Source organism: Rhinolophus ferrumequinum, chromosome 26, assembly GCF_004115265.2.
Source record: "Rhinolophus ferrumequinum isolate MPI-CBG mRhiFer1 chromosome 26, mRhiFer1_v1.p, whole genome shotgun sequence".
In the NCBI taxonomy this organism is placed as follows: Eukaryota; Metazoa; Chordata; class Mammalia; order Chiroptera; family Rhinolophidae; genus Rhinolophus; species Rhinolophus ferrumequinum.
Genome location: NC_046309.1, coordinates 29,753,550 through 29,773,453, shown reverse-complemented (window position 1 = coordinate 29,773,453; position 19,904 = coordinate 29,753,550). Strand labels below are relative to the sequence as shown.

The 19,904-nt window shown below is 35.2% G+C and overlaps 1 protein-coding gene across 3 annotated transcripts in view; it reads right to left on the bottom strand.

Moving 5' to 3' along the window:
* Positions 1–19,904, bottom strand: part of BMT2 (base methyltransferase of 25S rRNA 2 homolog) — a 112,317-nt gene that overhangs the window by 85,449 nt on the left and 6,964 nt on the right. Inside the window, exons 1-2 of one of the 3 annotated variants that reach the window (XM_033099055.1) lie at positions 14,949–14,970; positions 11,126–11,267 (exon numbers count right to left, since the gene is read on the bottom strand). In XM_033099055.1, the coding sequence (XP_032954946.1) occupies positions 11,126–11,267; positions 14,949–14,961 (155 nt within the window). In that variant the 5' untranslated portion in view covers positions 14,962–14,970. Of the gene's footprint in view, positions 1–11,125; positions 11,268–14,130; positions 14,186–14,948; positions 14,971–19,904 lie in introns of those variants that run through there. The other 2 variants (XM_033099056.1, XM_033099054.1) reach the window with 2 other exon arrangements.

Genomic DNA, 19,904 nt, shown 5'->3' with positions numbered 1-19,904 from the left:
GCTCTGCCTGTCCCCCAGAAACCCCAACAATTCTCTGTTCTTTTCTTTCCCCTCACTCCTGCTTCTGCTTCCTCACCAAATTTGGTGCTTGCCTGTGGCCGTGGGAGGCACGGCACACCTGCTTCTCTTAGAATGTAAGTAATCAATTCTTTCAGTGTTATTGACCTGTCCATGTTGCCACTCAATAACCTCTATAAAGTAAACTCCGATGAATACAAATGAGAAAACCCCAAAACGATTTAAATATTCCAGACTGTAGAAACAAAGGGAAATTTTCTAAAGTCATTTTAGGGAGCAAAAACAACAATAATTCGGTTTGATAATTTCTACAAAAAATATAGGCCAATAATCACTTACAAATATCAACGTAAAAATATGAAATAAAATTTTAGCAAACGGAATCAAACATGAACAACGAGTATATATTTCAGGAATTCAAGGATGATTCAATAAAAGAAAATCCATTAATATAATTCACTGATTCATAAATCTAAGGAAGAAACTCATATTTATTTGCACAGATGCTTAAAAGGACATTGAACAAAATTCAACACTTATTCTTAATAAAAATGCTCAATAAAAAAGGAGTTGGTGAATACTTCCTAATAGTAAAACTATACACATGTATCAGACAAAAAGTCAGTAACTTATTTAACAGGGACACACCACACCTATTATCACTAAATGAATAAGGCACAGCTATGGCAAAGATATAAGGGCACATATCTGTAGATGATATAAAGAGCTCTAAAACAATCAAGAAAACCAATCCAATATAAAAAAAAAATCAAGCAAACCAATGTAAAAAAAGAAAGTGTCAAACAAACGAACACATAATTCACAGAAAAAAGGCAAATAATTCCTAAATATATGAAAACATACTCAATGTCAGTCACATGAGAAATGTAAATTAAAATCACACAGAGATACCAATTCCCATCTATCAGATTGGCAAAAATTCAACAGGTGAGTGACATACTCTGTTGGTGAGGTTGTGGAGAAATAGATATCGTCATTTTTTGCTGATGGAATTGCAAATGATGTAACATCTATGGAGAGTAATTTAGCAATATTTAACAAAATCCCATATGCATTTACCCTTTTACCCTGCAATTCCACATCTAGGAATCTACAAAGGTAAAATGCCAAAAATACAAAATGAACATTCATAAAGTTATTCATTATAGCACTATCTGTAACAAGAAGAGCTTGTAAATGACTTATCAAAATGAGGAACACAACTATATACTTGTGATGGTTAACTTGCATGTCAACTTGACTGAACCATGGGATGCCTAGATATCTGGTCATTCTGGGCATTTCTGTGAGGATGTTTCTGGATGAAGATAACATTTAAATTGGTAGACTGAGTAAAGTAGATTGTTGTCCGTAATGTGAGTGGGCCTCATTCAATCAGTTGAAGGTCTACATAGAACAAAACTCTGACCTTCCTTGGAGTATGAGAGATTCCTCTTGCCTGACTGCAGGAGACCGTGGGACACTGGATTTTTTCCTGCCTTTAGAGTCAAACTGAAACATTGCCACTTCCTGAGTCTCAATCCTGCCAATTTTAGAACTGGAACTACACCACTGGTTCTCCTGAGTCTCCAGCATGTCAACTCGCCCTGCAGATCTCAAGACTTGTGAGTCTCCATAAACAAGTAAGACAATTCTCTGGAGAACCCTGAATAATGCAATACCAAACAGAGTAATCTCCACGACATAGAATTAGGTAAAAAAGATAGAAAATAGAGTACATAACATGTACCTCTTGTATAGATAAGAAAGGGTGAGTATGTGTGTGTATGTGCATGTGTACGTGAATTTGCTTATTTCTGGCAAAAGAAACACTGGTAGGAGAAAAAAGAAACAAACAAAAAAATGGAAGGGGGCCTTTTCTGAGTATACCTTTTTATAAAGTTTTGAGTTTTGAACCATGTAAATGTTTTATAGTCCCCTAAAGAAAATTTGGAGGAAAAAACCCCATAAAACTGAAAGCAAAGTGAAACCCAGCATACAGTAAATTGGTAACATAACTATACACAAAAGAACTGTTTCAAGTAACTTTTAAATACAGTATTATGATTCGTAGTGGAATATAGTCTATAGACAAAAAAACTGCAAAGAAATCTTAAATTTCATTCAATCAGTTCATTGTTAGAAGTAAAACTGATATTGAAATTTTGAAACCATTTTATGTCAACTATTGGACAAAGTAATAAATGTGTTACTGTTATTCAGAACTAAGTCCATCAGTGTAACAGAAGATACATGAATATAAAACAAAGAAGTTAGGCAAAAATCCTATAATATTATATTGGAACAGAAAATATCAATTATGAGTTTAAGACTATAATTTTTTTCTGTCTTCAATGAAAAATTCTAGAAGGAAGGACACCCCAGCAGCATATCTAGTGCCTACATCCTGACTTCTAAATGCCAATGCACACTAAAAGAAACTAGGACTCCTTGAGGAGAGTTTAAATCCTAGGTCTTGGGCAGAGAAAGTAAAGACTAATCTATAGTAAGAAAGTGCTCAAAGGTGATGTCAGAACATAGAAGTCAGCTTTGAAGGGGTTCGCACTGGCTAAATATGGGATAATTTGAGCAGAAAAAAACAACCCAAAAACCAAAGACTGATGGAAAAAGTGAATAAGTAACAATCCAGGAGGCTACAGTGATATTCCAAAAATTAAAAAAACAAACAAAAAAACACTTGTCAAAACTGGAATTGACTATTATACCAACTCCTTGTGAAAACTGATAATTAAAGATTTCCTTTATGTATGTTTATTTTTACCCAGCCTTTCTGGAGAACATGTAATCATTCTCTGTTCATATTTACAGATGAATGACAACCAATAAACGCAAAGAATGATATGATTTAAAAAATCATTTTGCAACCCCAAATGAAATAATTTATTTAATAAACGGATGTAAATCTCTTGGTTGAAAGATTGCTGGGAGACAGGAGTGATCCATAAGCCAACATATCACTCTACAGATTACTTGCTAATTGCAAAGGGAAAATGTAAGTTTACAATAGAAGGACCTGGTAGTAGTACCACCTTAACCAAATGGCAAAATTTAGCATCTCTAGGGGTGGAATATCCTGACAAGAAGAACCTGCTAATGTGATGCAATATGAAGTATGCAGTCTCACCTAATAGGTATTTTGGCAAAAAATGTGACCTGAATCAACAACACTTTAGACCCAACTTTCAGTACACAAGAAATAAGTGAGTTTGAAGAAGTAGTTAAATGGCACCATAACAATAAGATAAATCCAAAACACAGGGCACAAAGCTAGTTTTGGATTAAGATACAATCACAAAAGACCCCTGGTTATGCTGTAAGTAGAAAAGAAACTATACAATCTAAAACACAATATGTTAAAAAGCAATCAAAAGAGTTGAGGCTGCATGGAAATCTAAAAGAACTAATCAGAGACATGAGTCCTACCAGATGAGAAGGATCACAGGCACGTGTGCATTTGTTGAAAGGGCTCATGGGTGGCAGAGGATCAAGCTTCCATGGTAGAGAAAGTCTGTTTTATTAAACAGAATCCAGCAGAACTTTTAATGGCTGCTTAGAATGGTATGACAGACTGGAATCTTTAAGAAACCCAAATGTATGCTGTTCTCCCCATTCTCCTGCTTCCCCCCAGTACACGTTTCTGAGTATGTAAAGGGAAGGGGACAGCACTAGAGAGTTGGAGGGGGACTAAAAAGCAGAGAGTATTCTTTGCACTCTACCTTAGGCTTAAGTTAAAGAGTCCTACTAGAGGATGACCCTTGTAATATACATAGAATAGCACTCACCCTCAAACTATTCGATCACAGAGATGAACTGAAACCACCTTCACCCCAACTTAATTTCTGATGGGATCAAGTGTTCAGTCTCTCATCCAAGCTGCTTGTCAGAGAAAAAAGCATGCCCTCTCTAAGGAAAAATAATATTTATACCAGTCTCTTCTAAATACAACACCAGCATATATAGTTTTAAAAATTGACATAGGTAGAGATCCAAGATGGCAGAGTAGATAAATGCTGTGCTTGTCTCCTCCCATAAACACATTAAAATTACAACTAAATTATACAACAATCAACCTGGAGAACAATCTGAAAACTAGCAGAAATAAGTTTTATACCTAAGGATGTAAAGCCTCAAATCTCCATGTTGCGGCTGAGAATCGGAAAGTGTATCTTGGCCACAGATGTTACCCCTGGAAGAGTGAGAAACCCCAGCCCCACACCAAGCTCCCCAACCCAGAGTACTGGTGCCAGGAAGAGGAGCCCCCACGACATCTGGCTGAAAAACAGTGGGGATTCCGACCATCTGGGTGGGAAGAAGGCTGCAGGAAATCCAGACGTCCTCTTAAAGTCCCTGAGCACAAACTTGCTCACTCGCAGGCACTCACCCTGGGCTCTGGCAGAGAGTCAGTAACTTGGGGGGTATGAGGGACATATGGGAAGACAATGAGTTGTGTGGCTTCCAGACAAGGACTAGCGGGACAGTCGCCACTTTCCCAATGTGGGGTCCTGCACCTGTGCAGCCAGCAGGCAGGTGCCATCTTTCCTGTGTTGCACCCTCCCCAATACCCATTGCCAAATCTGAATCTGATTGGTTTGGTGAGCTCTGCCTGCTCCACGCCGGTGACTTCCTAAGACCTCACCCCACCCAAATCACCTAACGCCAGAGGCACTTTCTTGGTCAGCAGTCAACCCCACCTGCATTGCACTCTTTCTTGGACAACTCTCAGGGGTGTGCAGGCCCCAGGAGGGCGGAAACTGGCCTCAGTGTGCTCTGAGACGTTTGTTGAGTAGCTCCAGGCTCAGCACTGACGCCAAACAAGAATCTCATTAATCTGATGAACATAACTCGTCCTACTCTGGTGACTCCGAGACCCCGCTTCACCCAACCGGCATACTGCATGAGGCTCTAATGGCGGCTGAACCTTATGACAGCCAGCAACTGCCAGCAGACCTCAGGGTGTCCTGGCTTTCTACAGAGCTACCCGGTACTGATGACAGCCATCCTTGGTTTTTAGTGTGTCCACTCCCATGCGCCTACAGGTGTAGCACAGGCAGTCACCAACGCAGAGCACTTTGTAGCTCTACCAGATACTCCACAGCCGGTCACAGGCAGTAGGTGACCTGGGCCTGGACCAGAACCCCTCCCAAGAGGCCTCAGAACCAACATACTTTTAGGTTGGCATTAGATTGCAACAGAGCACCACTCAATTATCCGCACACCCAATGTATGGTCTCATGGTCTCAGTAGGCACCAGAGTCCACTGGGGGGAATCCATCTCCGTGGGGTAAACCCCCTGCACAACAGCCCGTGAACTGTGGAGGTGGCCAAATCCCACAGCCTATCAGCCTAAGGGGTCAATCCCACCTACTGATGTGCCAATAGCAATCAAAGCTCAATTATAACAGGAGGGCACACATAACCCACACAGGGGACACTCTTGGGGCATCCTGGAGCAGGTGACCAGGGTTACTATGCTACTGGGCCCCATAGGGCACACACCACAAAAGGACATCCGGCCAAGACTGGGAGTCATAGATCTACCTAATACATAGAAACAAACACACAGAGGCAGCCAAAATGGGGAAACAAAGAAATATATCTCAAATGAAATAACGGGAGAAAATTTCAGAAAAAGAACTAAACAAAATGGAGGCAAGCAACCTACGAGATACAGAATTCTAAACAATGGCTACCAGCACGTTCAAGGAACTTAGCGATAACTTCAACAAAGAAATAGTAAACATAAAAAAAGGACATAGAAACCACAAAAAAGAACCAGTCAGAAGTGAAGAATACAATAACTAAAATGAAGAATGCACTAGAAGGAATCACCAGTAGACTAGATGAGACAGAGGATCAAATCAGTGATTTAGACGATGAGGTAGCAGAAAACATCCAATCAGAACAGAGACAAGAAAAAATAATTTTTAAAAATGAGGACAGTTTAAGAGACCTCTGGGACAACATCAAGTATACCAACATTCACATGATAGGGGTATACCAGAAGAAAAAGAAAGCAAGGGATTGAGAACCTATTTGATGACATAAAGACTGAAAACTTTCGTAACCTGGTGGAGGAAATAAACAAAAAAGCCCAGGAAGCACAGAGTCCCAAACAAGATGAACCCAAACAGGTCCACACCAAGACACATCATAATTAAAATGGCAAAGGTTAAAGACAAAGAGAGAATCCTAAAAGCAGCAAGAGAAAGGCAACTAGTTATTTACAAGGGAGCTCCCATAAGATTGTCAGCTAACTTCTCAATAAAAACTTTGCAGACCAGAAGGCAGACACAAAATATTAAAAGTGATGAAAAGCAAGGACCTACAACCAAGATTATTCAGCAAGGCTATCATTTATAATCAAAGGACAGATAAGAGCTTCCCAGATAAGTAAAAGCTAAAGGAATTCATCACCAGTATTACAAAGAATGTCAGATGGACTTCAAGACATTAAAAAATATACATATAAATAATAAAATGGCAATAACTACATACCTATCAACAATTACTTTAAATGTAAATGGATTAAATGCTCCAATCAAAAGACATATGGTGGCTGAATGGACAAAAAAACAAAATCCTCACATACGCTGCCTATAAGAGACTCACTTTAGATATAAAAACACACAAGACTGAAAGCAAAGGGATGGAAAAAGATATTTTAGGAAAATAGAAATGAAAAAGAAAAATCTGAGGTAGCAATACTTACACCAGACAAAATAGACTTTAAAACAAAGGTTATAACAAGAGACAAAGAAGAACCCAGTAATCCCACTTCTGGGTAATTATCCTGAGAAACTCAAAATGCTACTTCGAGGGGACGTGTGCATCCATGTGTTCTTTACAGCATTGGTTACAATGGCCAAGATGTGGAGGCAGCCTGGGTGTCTCTTGATGGACTGATGGATAAAGAGGAGGTGGTACATATATACAATGAAATATTGCTCGGCCAGGGAAGGGTTCTTGCCATCTGCGGTGGCATGAATGGACATGGAGTGTATTGTAGAATTATGTCAGACAGAGAAAGACAGATGCAATGTGATTTCGCTTATATGCAGAATCTAAAGAACAAAATAAACAAACAAAACAGAAACAAACTCACAGATACAGAGAACATTTGGATGGTTGCAGATTAGAGGGGGGTTAGAGGGGTACGTGAAAAAGGAGAAGGTATTAAGAACAAATTGGTTGTTACAAAGTAATCATGGGGATGTACGGTATAGCATAAAGAATGTAGTCAATGATATTGTAATAACTATGCATGGTATCAGATGGGTACTGGATTTGTTGGGGTGATAGATGGGAGGGTGTTGGGGGACAGGGTGAAAACGGTGAAGGCATTAAGAAGTACAGACTGGTGGTTACAAAATAGTCCAGGGGATGTAAAGTAAAGCACAGGGAATATAGTCAATAATATGGTAATAACTATGTATAGTACGAAGTGGTACTGGACTAGTCAGGGGGATCACTTCTTAAAATTACATAAATGTCTAACCACTATGCTGTACACCTGAAATGAATATAAAATACTCAACAAAATTGAAAAATTTAAAAAGTGGGAAAAATACGTGGAAAGGTATAAGAGGCACAAATTTTGAGGTAGAAAACAAATTAAGTCACGGGGATGTAATGCACAGAATAAGGAATGTAGTCAGTAATATTGTGATAGAATGATGCAATGGTTGCTGTACTTATCACAGTGATCGCTTCTTTAGGTATATAAATGTTGAATAACTACAGTGTACACCTGAAATTAATATATGGTAGTTATATTTTTAATAAAAATCTTAAAAAAAAATTAACAGACAGAAATGAAGCATAAAAAGATGATCCATAACCAAAGCAAAAAGTAGCCAAAAGAAACAGACCCAGAGATAAACCATATGTTGGAATCAGCAGACAAAGACTTTGCAATAACTTACAATTTTTTAATGGAGAAAAAGATTAACTGAAAAATGAAAATATGGAGAGCTTTAATAGAAAAATGAAATTTCTAAAAAAGAATCAAACAATTATTATAGAAAAATTGAGAAAAACGTTATCTTGAAAACCTCTCTCAGTAACTGACAAAACGAAAAGCCAAAAAGAACAATTAGTGTGGATATACAGAATATTTGAACAAAGCTATTCAAAACCTTGAACCAACAATCAGAAAACACAGAATGTGGGCTATTTTACTAATCAACTGACATTACTCTAAAAACTCAATGTTAATGGAAAACAAAAACACAAACCTGAAAAAATGTAATCAAATGCAATGCATGAACCCTGACTGGATTTAGGAAAACAAATTATAAAGTACGTTTTGGGGACAATAAGAAAAATCTGAATTTATGAACTAGATATTTTAGGAAATTACTACTGTCTTAATGTGATAATGGTATTGTGGTTATGTAGAATGTTCTTATTCTTAGATGTGTTAGGCTGAAATGCTATCTGCTATTTACTTTCAAATGGATCAGAAAATAGTGTGTTTATGTTTTTCCTTATAGAGTTAGAAAATATCAATTCTTTTATGAAACGTACAACTACACCTTTATATTGCATTTTGTTTCCAGTTTTTAACACTTCATATTACAAGTTAAATTTTATTATTTTTTGAAAGAAATTTTATGTAAAACTCTTCAAGCTAACCAGTCAACAAAATCTTAGCAGGGTAATGTCACTAAGGCTTATCCCACATGACAAATACCTGTAAGTTGTAAGTATAGCTAACTGGAAACAAATTTTGTCAACCCCTTTTTAAAGCCCATTTTAGCTTTCAAAGTGACAATGCTCTCATAGAATTGACAACAGAGTAAGGAATTATATATAACCCAAGTTAGAATTACAGGTAAGTCAAGTTTCAAAATTTAATACTGTTTTGAAGCCATTTTCCCCAACCTACTTTTAAGTAAAACTCCTCTTGGGATTACTTCTCATAGTGAAATCTTTTTACCATATTTTGCCACTGTTCTTCTTCAGCAGTTTGACCTAAAAATGACCTTTTTTTTTTTTTCAGAACACATGTAGATACAATAATGATAAAAATATGTATCTAAGGAAAAAGAAAGAAGAGTGAAATGTGACGCAGATTCATTGTTCAAGTGGAAGATACAAGCAAATACTCCTATGAGAATATCTAAGTTCATTAAAGAAATATCTGAGAGTTTGCCTTATGTACTGGAATACTAATTTAAAAGCAGTGCTGCTAAGAGCCAAGAATGATGGTCTTAAATAGTGATGGTGCTGATTCTCTGATTGGATTACATTATTACTTTGTGCTACAAGGAAAATATTTCATTCAGCAGTACACCTCATTTTATATTTCTTAGCTTGAGGGGAAAAATGCATATTCTGTCACAGTTACAAGCATTTTCTTTCTAGAACCGAATAATAAAAAACCCCAAACATTTTAATTCTAACATCCCATTTCCTATTATTCTGGCCACTTCCTATAGTTCCCCAACTCCACAATTCTTTGATTCCACAATCCATTGATCATACCACCTTTTCAGTGCTCCCCACCCACCTCATATTCAAGTCCCTTCTCACGTATCATCATAATCACCAGTGTGTATCCACCATCATCTCTCTATCCCTCTCTTAAGTCATTGTACTCGTTTGAGATTTGATCCTACACTGTCATGTCCATTCCCTTCCTCACTCTCCAAGAAAACCTGTTTCACTATAACTCTTGTGCCTTGATTATTGCCTCCTAACTGGTTTCCTTTTTCTTACACACTTGCTCTTCCTATTTTAACACAATTACTTCTTAACGAATTCTTGACACATTTTAAAAGGCTAATAAAATCCTGTCACTCCTCTACTTAAAAGCATCCCATGACTTCTCATCTCACGCAGAATAAAAGCCAATTATCTTTACAAGGGTCCACAAGACCCTACAAAATCTAGCTGCTCATTATCTTACTTTCTACCACGCTTCCCCTCTCCTTCTGCTCTAGCCACACTGGTGGACTCCTTGCTGTTTCTGAAATGTGCCAGTATGCTGCTGCCTCCAGGTCCTTGGAGGTGTTAAGGCTTGCTTTCTCCCTTCCTTTTGGTCTTTTACATAGACCATTTCAATGAGGCCTTCTCTGTCTACCCTATTTAAAACTGTTTTATTTTCCCTTACTTTATTTTCCTCATGGCACTTACCATTTCTGAACCTAATAGATATTTAATTTACATAGTGTTTCTTGCTTCTACCTCCCACTAGCATATAAGCTCCATGAGAGCAAGGATTTTGTCTGCTTCATTAATTATTGTACTCCCAGTGTCTGTGTTGTGCTAGCACAAAGTAGACAACATTAAAAAATATTTATTAAATGAGTAAATTTAAAAAGTAAGTTAAATATGTATTTTTATCTGGATGATTTGTTTTATGAATGAAATAGGCACTATTACATTATTTTTAAATGAGATTAACATAGACATTTTGAATAAATAATAACTGAAGTGAACTATAAACCTAAGGTTATCGTAAACTTATTGTTCATGCAGAAAAATGATGCTTTGTTTTCTGGGAATTCATTTTAAAATTCAGTCGACATACATTCATTCTTATAATTTTACCACTTTGAGAGAATTGGGCAGCAGTATATCATTTTCTGATGTTTTTAATATTACAATCTATACTATGAGAAAATAAACCTTATCCAAAGTTAATATGGTGCTAGAATACCCTGAATCACCTATCAAAATTTAGGTTTGTAAAACTTTTAAGTTGTTTTCAAATTTTAAATGATAGAAAAGTGTTCACTTTTGCTTGAATACAAATATGAATATTTTCCTGAAGAAATGTCTATACTATAACTTATTAATGATGAATCATGTTAATACTCATATTTTATTGTAGTAATGTTTAAGGCTTTTACTTTTAAAAATTTGAAAGAGAAAATTTAAAGTTATGTCAAAGAAAAACATTTTTATTAAAACAAGATGAAATAAACCTAGGGAAAGTGAAACATGGGGGGAGAAGTTGTTTAAAAGATATCATCTGTGTTAAAGCACTTCGATGTTGGTAAATTATACACAGCATTGCATAAATTTGAGAGTGTCAACAATACATTAAAAACCAAAAATGTTAGTTTACAAAAACACTCACCTACAACACCATTCAATACGACCTTCGCCCTCACAAGTTTTTGCCCAATGATTATCTGCCAAATTTTTCATTGCAACAGCATATTCACAAAGTGTTTCCTCATCCTCACAATGTTCTCGCCAGATCTTATCAAAATCTCCCACTAAAAACAAGAAAAACAATGAATTAAGTTAACTTTACTTAAAAATATGTCAGGGTCTTAAAAGTTTCAGCATAATCTAAAATTATTTAAAGGTGAGTATAAGCAAAATCGTAATTTTAAAAGCTCCCACATGCAAATAGATGCATCATTTTAGCCATGATGACCTGATAATCAAATAAATTTTACCATTTTAAACACAAGGATTTGTGAAACTGAATAAAACTAATAAGTGTAAGTAGACATACACAACTTATCAGCTTATAAACCAAAAACATGCTGGTAGGAAAGAAATATGGCTGGACATTAAATCAATCATCACACTTAACTATGAAATTGAAACATCAATGTGAGTTCTAATAAAAAGAGCCATGGCCAAATGAATGCCCTTAACATAACTGTAAGCGCTAAAGAGCAAACAAAAATTATCAAGGTGGCTTCATTCAATGTCTTTAGACAAAAGATTTAGTTGTCTTGCTTCATATTCAAATGCTGGCAAATTTTTGGTGACAAAATAAACATAAATAACCAAATTTGGAGTTGATAATTATACTCAAATTCTTTCCTCAAGTGAGACTGTTAGATTCTAGTATTTAAGAGTTTGTTTTTTTAAAAAACAAAAATTGAATTATAATAGTTTAACTATAACAACACGTATCTATTCAAAATTTGAAAACTGCTGGTTATTTTAAGCACACAGTCCAATAAGTACTGAGTTGAAAACCAAACTAACAGCCTTCTAGTTTGACCAAATCAAGAAAGAACACTAAGGGTACAAACAAGCCTTCACACACACTGGTGAGTATGTATCAGTCTCAGTCTTGGCCTGAATCCTGATTTTAAACCCAAAAGGGATAAAAAGTTTTCTCTTTTGGGGGGGTTATGTTCTTATACAACAAAATTTTCATTAATCACTAATATTTGTGTGGTGACAGGGCTCTCTAAAAACAAGCAGGCAAACAAAATTTTTCTAAATTCTCCAAGAAAAACTCCTCAGTTTTAGCAACATCTTTCAGATGCAGTTATCTATCAGTCTCTAAATAGAACTACAAGAAGTAAAGCCTTTGAAGCAAATATTTTGATTAATGATACTTTAATAAACCTATGATGGTTTATAACACTATTCCTGACTTTACTCATCCGATTTGATACCAAATGGTTCACTGAGGTATAGGCATCATTTTAAAGGTGCTTTATCTTTTGTTGAGATAGGTGTCTTCAACTCTAAATGGCCCTTTGTTTGAACTTGTTTCACTGCCCTATCTAATGTACATATTACAAATAAATACTTAAATTTACTACATTTCCTGGTAACAGGAGTCATTCAAACAAAAGTTCTATGATCCAATATGGATGGGAAAAGCTATGTTTAATGTATTTCCTTTCAGTAAGACTCCTTAGTTTAGATTCTACAGAAGGTACAACTTAAGACATGGACCTGGGTGCAAGTAGTTTATGTGGAAGAGAATCCTAGGAAACAATGAGGGAGTGGGAAAACAAACCAAGGAAGGACAAAAGGCTAATACAAGGGTGCAGTATTGAGGTTGCTGCTGCAGGCAACAGAATTTTTTACCTAAAGGATGGGAGGCTGAAACATTCATCAGTTAGCATCCCCCATTAACCAAGGGTTGTTAACAACCTGTACTTCCAGTCTGTACTTAGTCACTGAGTAAGGAGACATCCTCAGTGGGCTCCAATAGTGTTGGAGAAAGACAGAAAGCAGCATATATTTAAGGTGGAACTCTGTCAGGGCTGGGTGGCTCTGGGCTCCCAGCGTCTGTCCACCACAGCTGAGGACCAAGGGTATGTTACGTGGACCACCACAGGCGTCCATCGCTATGTCATTGTATAATGTGAAACGCAGTTTACTTTAGGATTATTCTACTAGCTATTAGTTGCAACAACAACTATATATACAGAAACCAGGTGCCCTTCAGCTTTTTAGAAGACCTCTTGTTTTTCACACTTAACAAAGTTCTCTTTAAATACTGCCAATTCCTTACGGAGTTTTAAGGCTTACTATCTTTTCCAATGAAGTTTTGAGGAAGGATTCAAATTTTGTCTGTAAGCCTATTCAACTCAAAATGATGGCAGACAACTTCAATTTAATGTTTTCACTAACATTTAAGGGTCTCCAGACTCTCTCCAAGTATGCTGATACTAAAATTGATGTGATTAGTTAGTGTAGCACCTTTAAATAATGTATGATTGAGACTAAACAATGCAATTGTATATACTTTTCATTCTATCAACAAATTTCCTGAAAAAATATTCTGTCAAACACTACAGAAAATAATAAAGTTGATGAGCAAGTACCTGCATCAACAGAAGGGAAGAAGATGTAATAAAATATGGCAGATGCTATAATAGAGCTATGAACCTGCTATGTTCCCTATGTTCCATGTAAGGCACGCTAGATCCAGAACTTTTAAATCATGTATTTATTCAACAAAAATGTATCAAATCTGACTACTAGGTATACACTATGTTAATTGTCTGTGCTATCAAAGTTGAACAAAAAACACAACATTCAGTTATGAGAAAATTCCACTTTCCAGAATACCCTTGAAAACTTTATTAAAGTATTTTTAAAATAATAAAGTTATTAATCAAAAATCAAATGGGAAAATTCAGTTTTTTTTTTTCTGTAAAAGCCTGTTATTCGTTTCACAGTGTTCGAAATAAATGGTATTTACCCTTCAAACAAAGCATTTTCAAAATAATTTATGATTTGGGCTCTAAAAGCCAAAAAAAGTTAAATAGTGTCCAGTATATATATTCAAAACTCTGCTGCTAACTTGGTCAAACTGCATGCGACGTCAGACAATTAAGTTCACGAACTTATCCTAGAAAAAGTGCTACAAACCTCATATTACTATGGTCACCTTCGAAGTACTCCCCTTAGGAAGCTATGCACTGATGCCAGTGCCAAGTCCACCCTTCAAAGCAGTTTTGGAACTCTTTTTCTGGAATGGCCATCAGAGCTGTCATAGTATTATCCTTGATGTTCTGAATGTCATCAAAATGTCTTCCTTTCAATATTTCCTTTATCTTTGGGTAAAGAAAGAAGTCACTGGGGGCCAGATCAGGTGAGTCGGGAGGGTGTTCCAATACAGTTATTTGTTTACTGGCTAAAAACTCCCTCACAGACAGCGCCATGTGAGCTGGTGCATTGTCGTGAAGCAAGAGCCATGAATTGTTGGCGAAAAGTTCAGGTTGTCTAAATTTTTCATGCAGCCTTTTCAGCACTTCCAAATAAACTTGGTTAACTGTACAGTTGGTACAAATTCATAATGAATAAACCCTCTGATAGCAAAAAAAGGGTAGCAACATTGTCACAACAAGTTCGCGAACTTAACTGGCAGACCTCCTGTACACACATGCATGTTAAAAATCGACTCTAAGGATGAGTATCATCATTTAGTTATTAAATCAACCAAGTTTTAAAGGATTGTCTTATTTGAAAGAATAACACTTTTACATTATCAAAAAGCAAATTAAGAACTAAGAACTTCTTGAGATCTGCATCAAAGATCTAGTCAACAGAATAAGAAATGCTTAAGTATTCAATTTCAACCAATCAGAGCACTCAATCATTAAAAATTAGCGTCATGATGATTTTAATATATTGGCATTTGTGATGATTCAACTTCATTCTGATTAATAATTTATTTTCTTACTTACTTTTTACAGGCATCTATAAAAACACAACTGTATCTTAAACTAAAAACAAGAGAGAGAAAGAGGGGGAAGTGAGGGAAGAGGAAACTCTCCAATGAACATGAGTACATGTGTACATTTCACTTTGCCCAAATAGAGAGAATTCCAAAATTATTTTTAGAAAGCAAAGTTAAAAATACGTGTCCTGTAGCCTAACTTGAAAATAGTTAATAAACATTTTATGGCCAAACTAAAATAATAAATTCGAGAAATCAGTAATCATTTGTTCAAATACAGTTTTAAGATCAGCTTAAAGCTCTACCTTGTCTAAAAGATAGTCATCTGATTGTCTTATAAAATTCTAGAACAAAGTCTACTTTAACATGACTTCTATTTATTATATACTCTTTATATTTGAATTTGTTATGACATTAATTAAAAAAACTAATTAATAATTTAAAACACAAGTGATGCCAATTTAAAGTTGCCAAACAGTTCAATATGAAATCAATGAACCAAACTATTCTAAAGCTTGGCCCTAATATCAAGACATAATAATAATGTAATTATTTCTAAATTCACCTTCACAAACAATAAATATGAGCTACTTTCTATGAAAAAACAATAATAACTAAGAAGACATTAATAGCACATTCATTAATTCAACACAGATTTCCATTTTTAATAATTTTGTGAATAGTTTAATATATTATTACTTTGATAACAACTGTCTTTGTAACAACCAAGTACAATGAAATAAGGAGTTATTCATCTTTGCTCTTAATAACCTCAAGGAAAGCTGTATTATAAGTCTAAACTCAAGTGAACCAATGGAATCCCTAAACTTTTTAGAGGTGATAGTTTTTCCTTTATGAATTAACTTCTCTCCTATCACCTGATAGAGCAATTTTCTTTCCTTCAAAACATAACTGAATTCACATATTCCTCAAGAGGGTTTGTTTACCTGCCTCCCACTTGATCATCTTACAATTTCCCCATATGTGTGCATCTGCCATGCTTATAGCACTCTGTCACTTACTCACTTATACTGTCTGTTAAACCTCGGTATGATTTTCCCATTAGAAAGTATAAACTGAAAGGCAAAGACTACTTTTGATTTGTAACTTGTATAAGCTGTATCAGTTAATCATGGAGCCCATTATGGGGAAGAAAGTATTTATATTTTCACCATAGTCAAAAAATACAGGAAACACCAAAATTACAAACAAATCATATCAGTTACTAGAGTTAAATTCAAACTACAGTTAACTGTCAAGAGATAACAGCGATAAAAATGCAGTAAAATTTGAATACTTCAAAATTGTGTTCTCTAAATAAGACTCACAGTTTAGAAAAGCAGTAGGTTCAAAGTCAATTTTCTAGAGAGTCTTCACTATTTTAAGATGATTTATAATTTTTTTTCACTTCACGTTACTGTAAAAGAAAAACTTGTAGCTGGAAATGCAGTCACTCCATTAAGTTCATTAATAATAGCGCACAGGTCTTTCTGGAAAATCTACATGCTTAAGGTAAAATTATTGGTAACAACACAAAATAAATAAGGAGTTATTTATATGTGGAAAAATAAATAGGGGGTGCCAAAGTTCATGTTTTCACATGCCAGGACCATTTGACGTTTCAAGTATATTAGAAACACTAATTTTCTCAGTAATTCTATCCTATTTTTCATTTTAAAAAGATATAAAGCACAGAAAATAAGAAATTTAGCAAGTGTAAATGTGAGGCCAATTTAAGATAATAGCATGTCATTATTCTTGGTGGTTTAGAGTTGTGAGTCATGGCACCAAAGATTAACGTTGCATTATTGTGGTTCTTAAATGGCATACAATGCATAAAGAGAAGATATCACATAATTCCATGTACATAGAACTCTGAAAAATGAAGACAAATCTATAGTAACAAGAGACTGGTGGGATGAGGAGTAGAGAGAGAGACTGACTGCAAAGGAGCATGAGGAAATTTGGGGGGGCAATAGAAATGTTCTCTATCTTGATTTTGGTAATGGTTTCAAAGGAGTATACATCTATAAAACTCATTGAATTATACACTTTAAATGGGTGCAGTTTACTGTACATAAATTATACCTCAATAAATTTAATTTAAAATGCCATGAGCACAGTAAAAGTTACAAAATAAAAACTAACTGTATTTCATTAAATCTGAGTCATCAAATTCTCTTAAAAAAACTCAAAAACAAAGATTTACCTTGAGTATCACAAACAAGTCTTGAACTTCTAGAAATTCAGAACAATTTATTTGAATTTTACTCAGGTATATTATCAAATACGGACTATAAGATACATTATCTATAGATGACCACATTACCAAATTCAAGTTCAAAGAATCATGAGTTAAACAGAGGTCATGAGTTAAACAGAGAAACTCATGATCAAGTGGAAACAAGTTCAGCAGCTATTTCAAGACATTAAAACAAAGTGTTCAGGACTAGGCTGTCTCATAAACATAGTTAAATCATACACAGGCTAGCCTTCTCAGCATTCTTGAGCACCTAATACAGTGGGACACCTCAAGGTGGGATAAAACATCCAAGGTATTTGGTGTTGAAGCAGCTCATGAGACTCAAACAAAGAAATCACCTGAAAACCTGTACCTTCCAACATGCTATGACTAGTCATTTCTCTGAGGGCAAAAAACCCAATACTATTATGTACTAAAAAGGTCAGACCTTTTATATAAAAACTTAAGAAATGTAAGAAGCAAAAGCAGGCAAAAAAAAAAGTTACAGCCATTCTAATACTGAAGAGGCTATAGTCTAGATAGAAATTTCAGGAACCGCTCAATCTTCGATGTTACAGTACTTAAACGTTATAGTCCAGACAGTACAACTACAGATACAACTCTATTATTTTTAATTATGTATTTAACAAACTTAATGCTTCCTATGTGCCAGATGGTGTTTTAAATACTTTACAAATATTAATTCATTTAATTCTAATACCAACTAACCCATTAAGGCAGATATTTTACTTTACAGATAAGGAAATTGAGATACAGAGAGATTAAGTCACCTTCTCAAGAGTACACATCTAACATGGCTGTCAAGTGTCAAAGTCCATGTTTCTAACTACTAGACCACCTTATCTCTCTTTATGAGTTTTTAATTAATGAACTTTCATGGATCTGAACAAAGCTTTGCACTAGCGCGAAGTCTACTGATTCTACTAGCCACAAACAAGTAGTCTTTGTCAGTCAAATGCAATTATTTAATCGCTGCAACTGTATTATTTGTTAGATTTCTGGCAGTAATTTCAACTCGGGCTGCACACTGGAATCACCCAGAAGTTTCATTTAATTGGTCTGGAGTGGCAACTGGTGATTTATTTCAGTACTCCCCAGAAGAATTCACTGTGCTTCCAAGGCTCAAAATCACAGGTCTATGGAAAGGTTGTAAACTCAAATGCCTGGTGAAATAATGTACAGAACAATGAGATGAGGGGCAACCAGAAGAGTCAAATTTCCATGGATAAAACTTAATATAAACACAATTTGGCCCACGGTGTGTCTTCTGTGTTTGGAGCACTCTGTTATTATAAACATATTTATGATAAAAAAAAATAATTAATCCACAATGTAAAACTGAATACATTCTGTACAAGAAATAGAATTTTAAAAAGTCCATCAGTGGCATCAACATCTGTTATTCCCTTGTGAAACAACTTTACCAATATGTGTACGACCGCACAGATTGCTATTTAGTGCAAACAAAGGATTTACGAACAAGCTTCTGGGACTTAATTTCTATATAAATAGGAACAGGAATTTCTACAAAGTAGAGGAATTTCTGTATAAATGGGAATAAGCGACGAGCAGATGCCCCTCTAAAAGCTGGGAAGCAGCCATCTATTTTGAAATAACCCTTGCAATGGGCATCAGTATATCTACACTTAAAGCACAATAAATTAGTACAGTTTAGATAAGTGGATCTCATGTGTTTGGATTTTCCAACTAGTATTATACAAATTTCACCTCCAAAGTTTAGGAGATTGATATTGGGGTTGCAAAATTTTTATCTGTGAAGTTAGAGTATATAAATGTAAGTAAATATACAAACATATAAAATATTACAACCATCTTCTAATACCAACACACACAGAGACACACATTACACCATTGCAACACTGCAATATCCTTATCAGTTCTCATTTTAATTTGGCAAAATTTTATTGTTTTTAAAAATCTTTGGCTGACACTGGTACGTGGGAACAAATAGGTCAGGAAGGGGGAGTGGCAGATAAGGAGAGGAGAAACAGAATTGACGGCATACAGTAAAACAAGTTGATTCAACAAATATTTATCGAATATATGTGAAGGGCGAAGTACTTTACAGTATCTATATTCTCCATTATTTACAGTTTTATTTATAGCAAATAGAATGATGTTCACAATGATAATCTGGGTTATTTTTAAAGGGCTGTAGATCTAATATACTCAATTTAAGAAGATATGACCATATATTCATTACAAAAAAATATATATCCAAAAATTAAAATTTAAAAATTAGGAATATTAAAAGATGAGACTCAACTATCTACAAATATCCATATTTGCTTCTTTCTTTGTGTGTATTTGTGTATGTGTGTGTGTGTTCTAAATCTAGGAGGCATGGTGTTAGGTACTAGGGATACAAAGATAAAAGGCAGAGTAGAGTCCTACTCAAGGAACTAAACTTTAGTGGGAAAGACAGACAAGTGAACTGGTTAAGTGATAAATACAAGACAAGCACGACTGTGCTATGGGAGCAGAAGGTAGAAAGAGGAGCACTTACTAATGTAAAATTGGACACTACTGGTGTCTTCCAAGGAATTGTCCTTTGTGATACATTATTATCACTCCATTGGTCAGTTCATCTGCCCTCAAAGGTTCAACTTCCACAGAGAGGGCTTCCAATCCTACACTTCCCAGGTTCCAAACTAAATCATTACTACTATCCCTAGAATA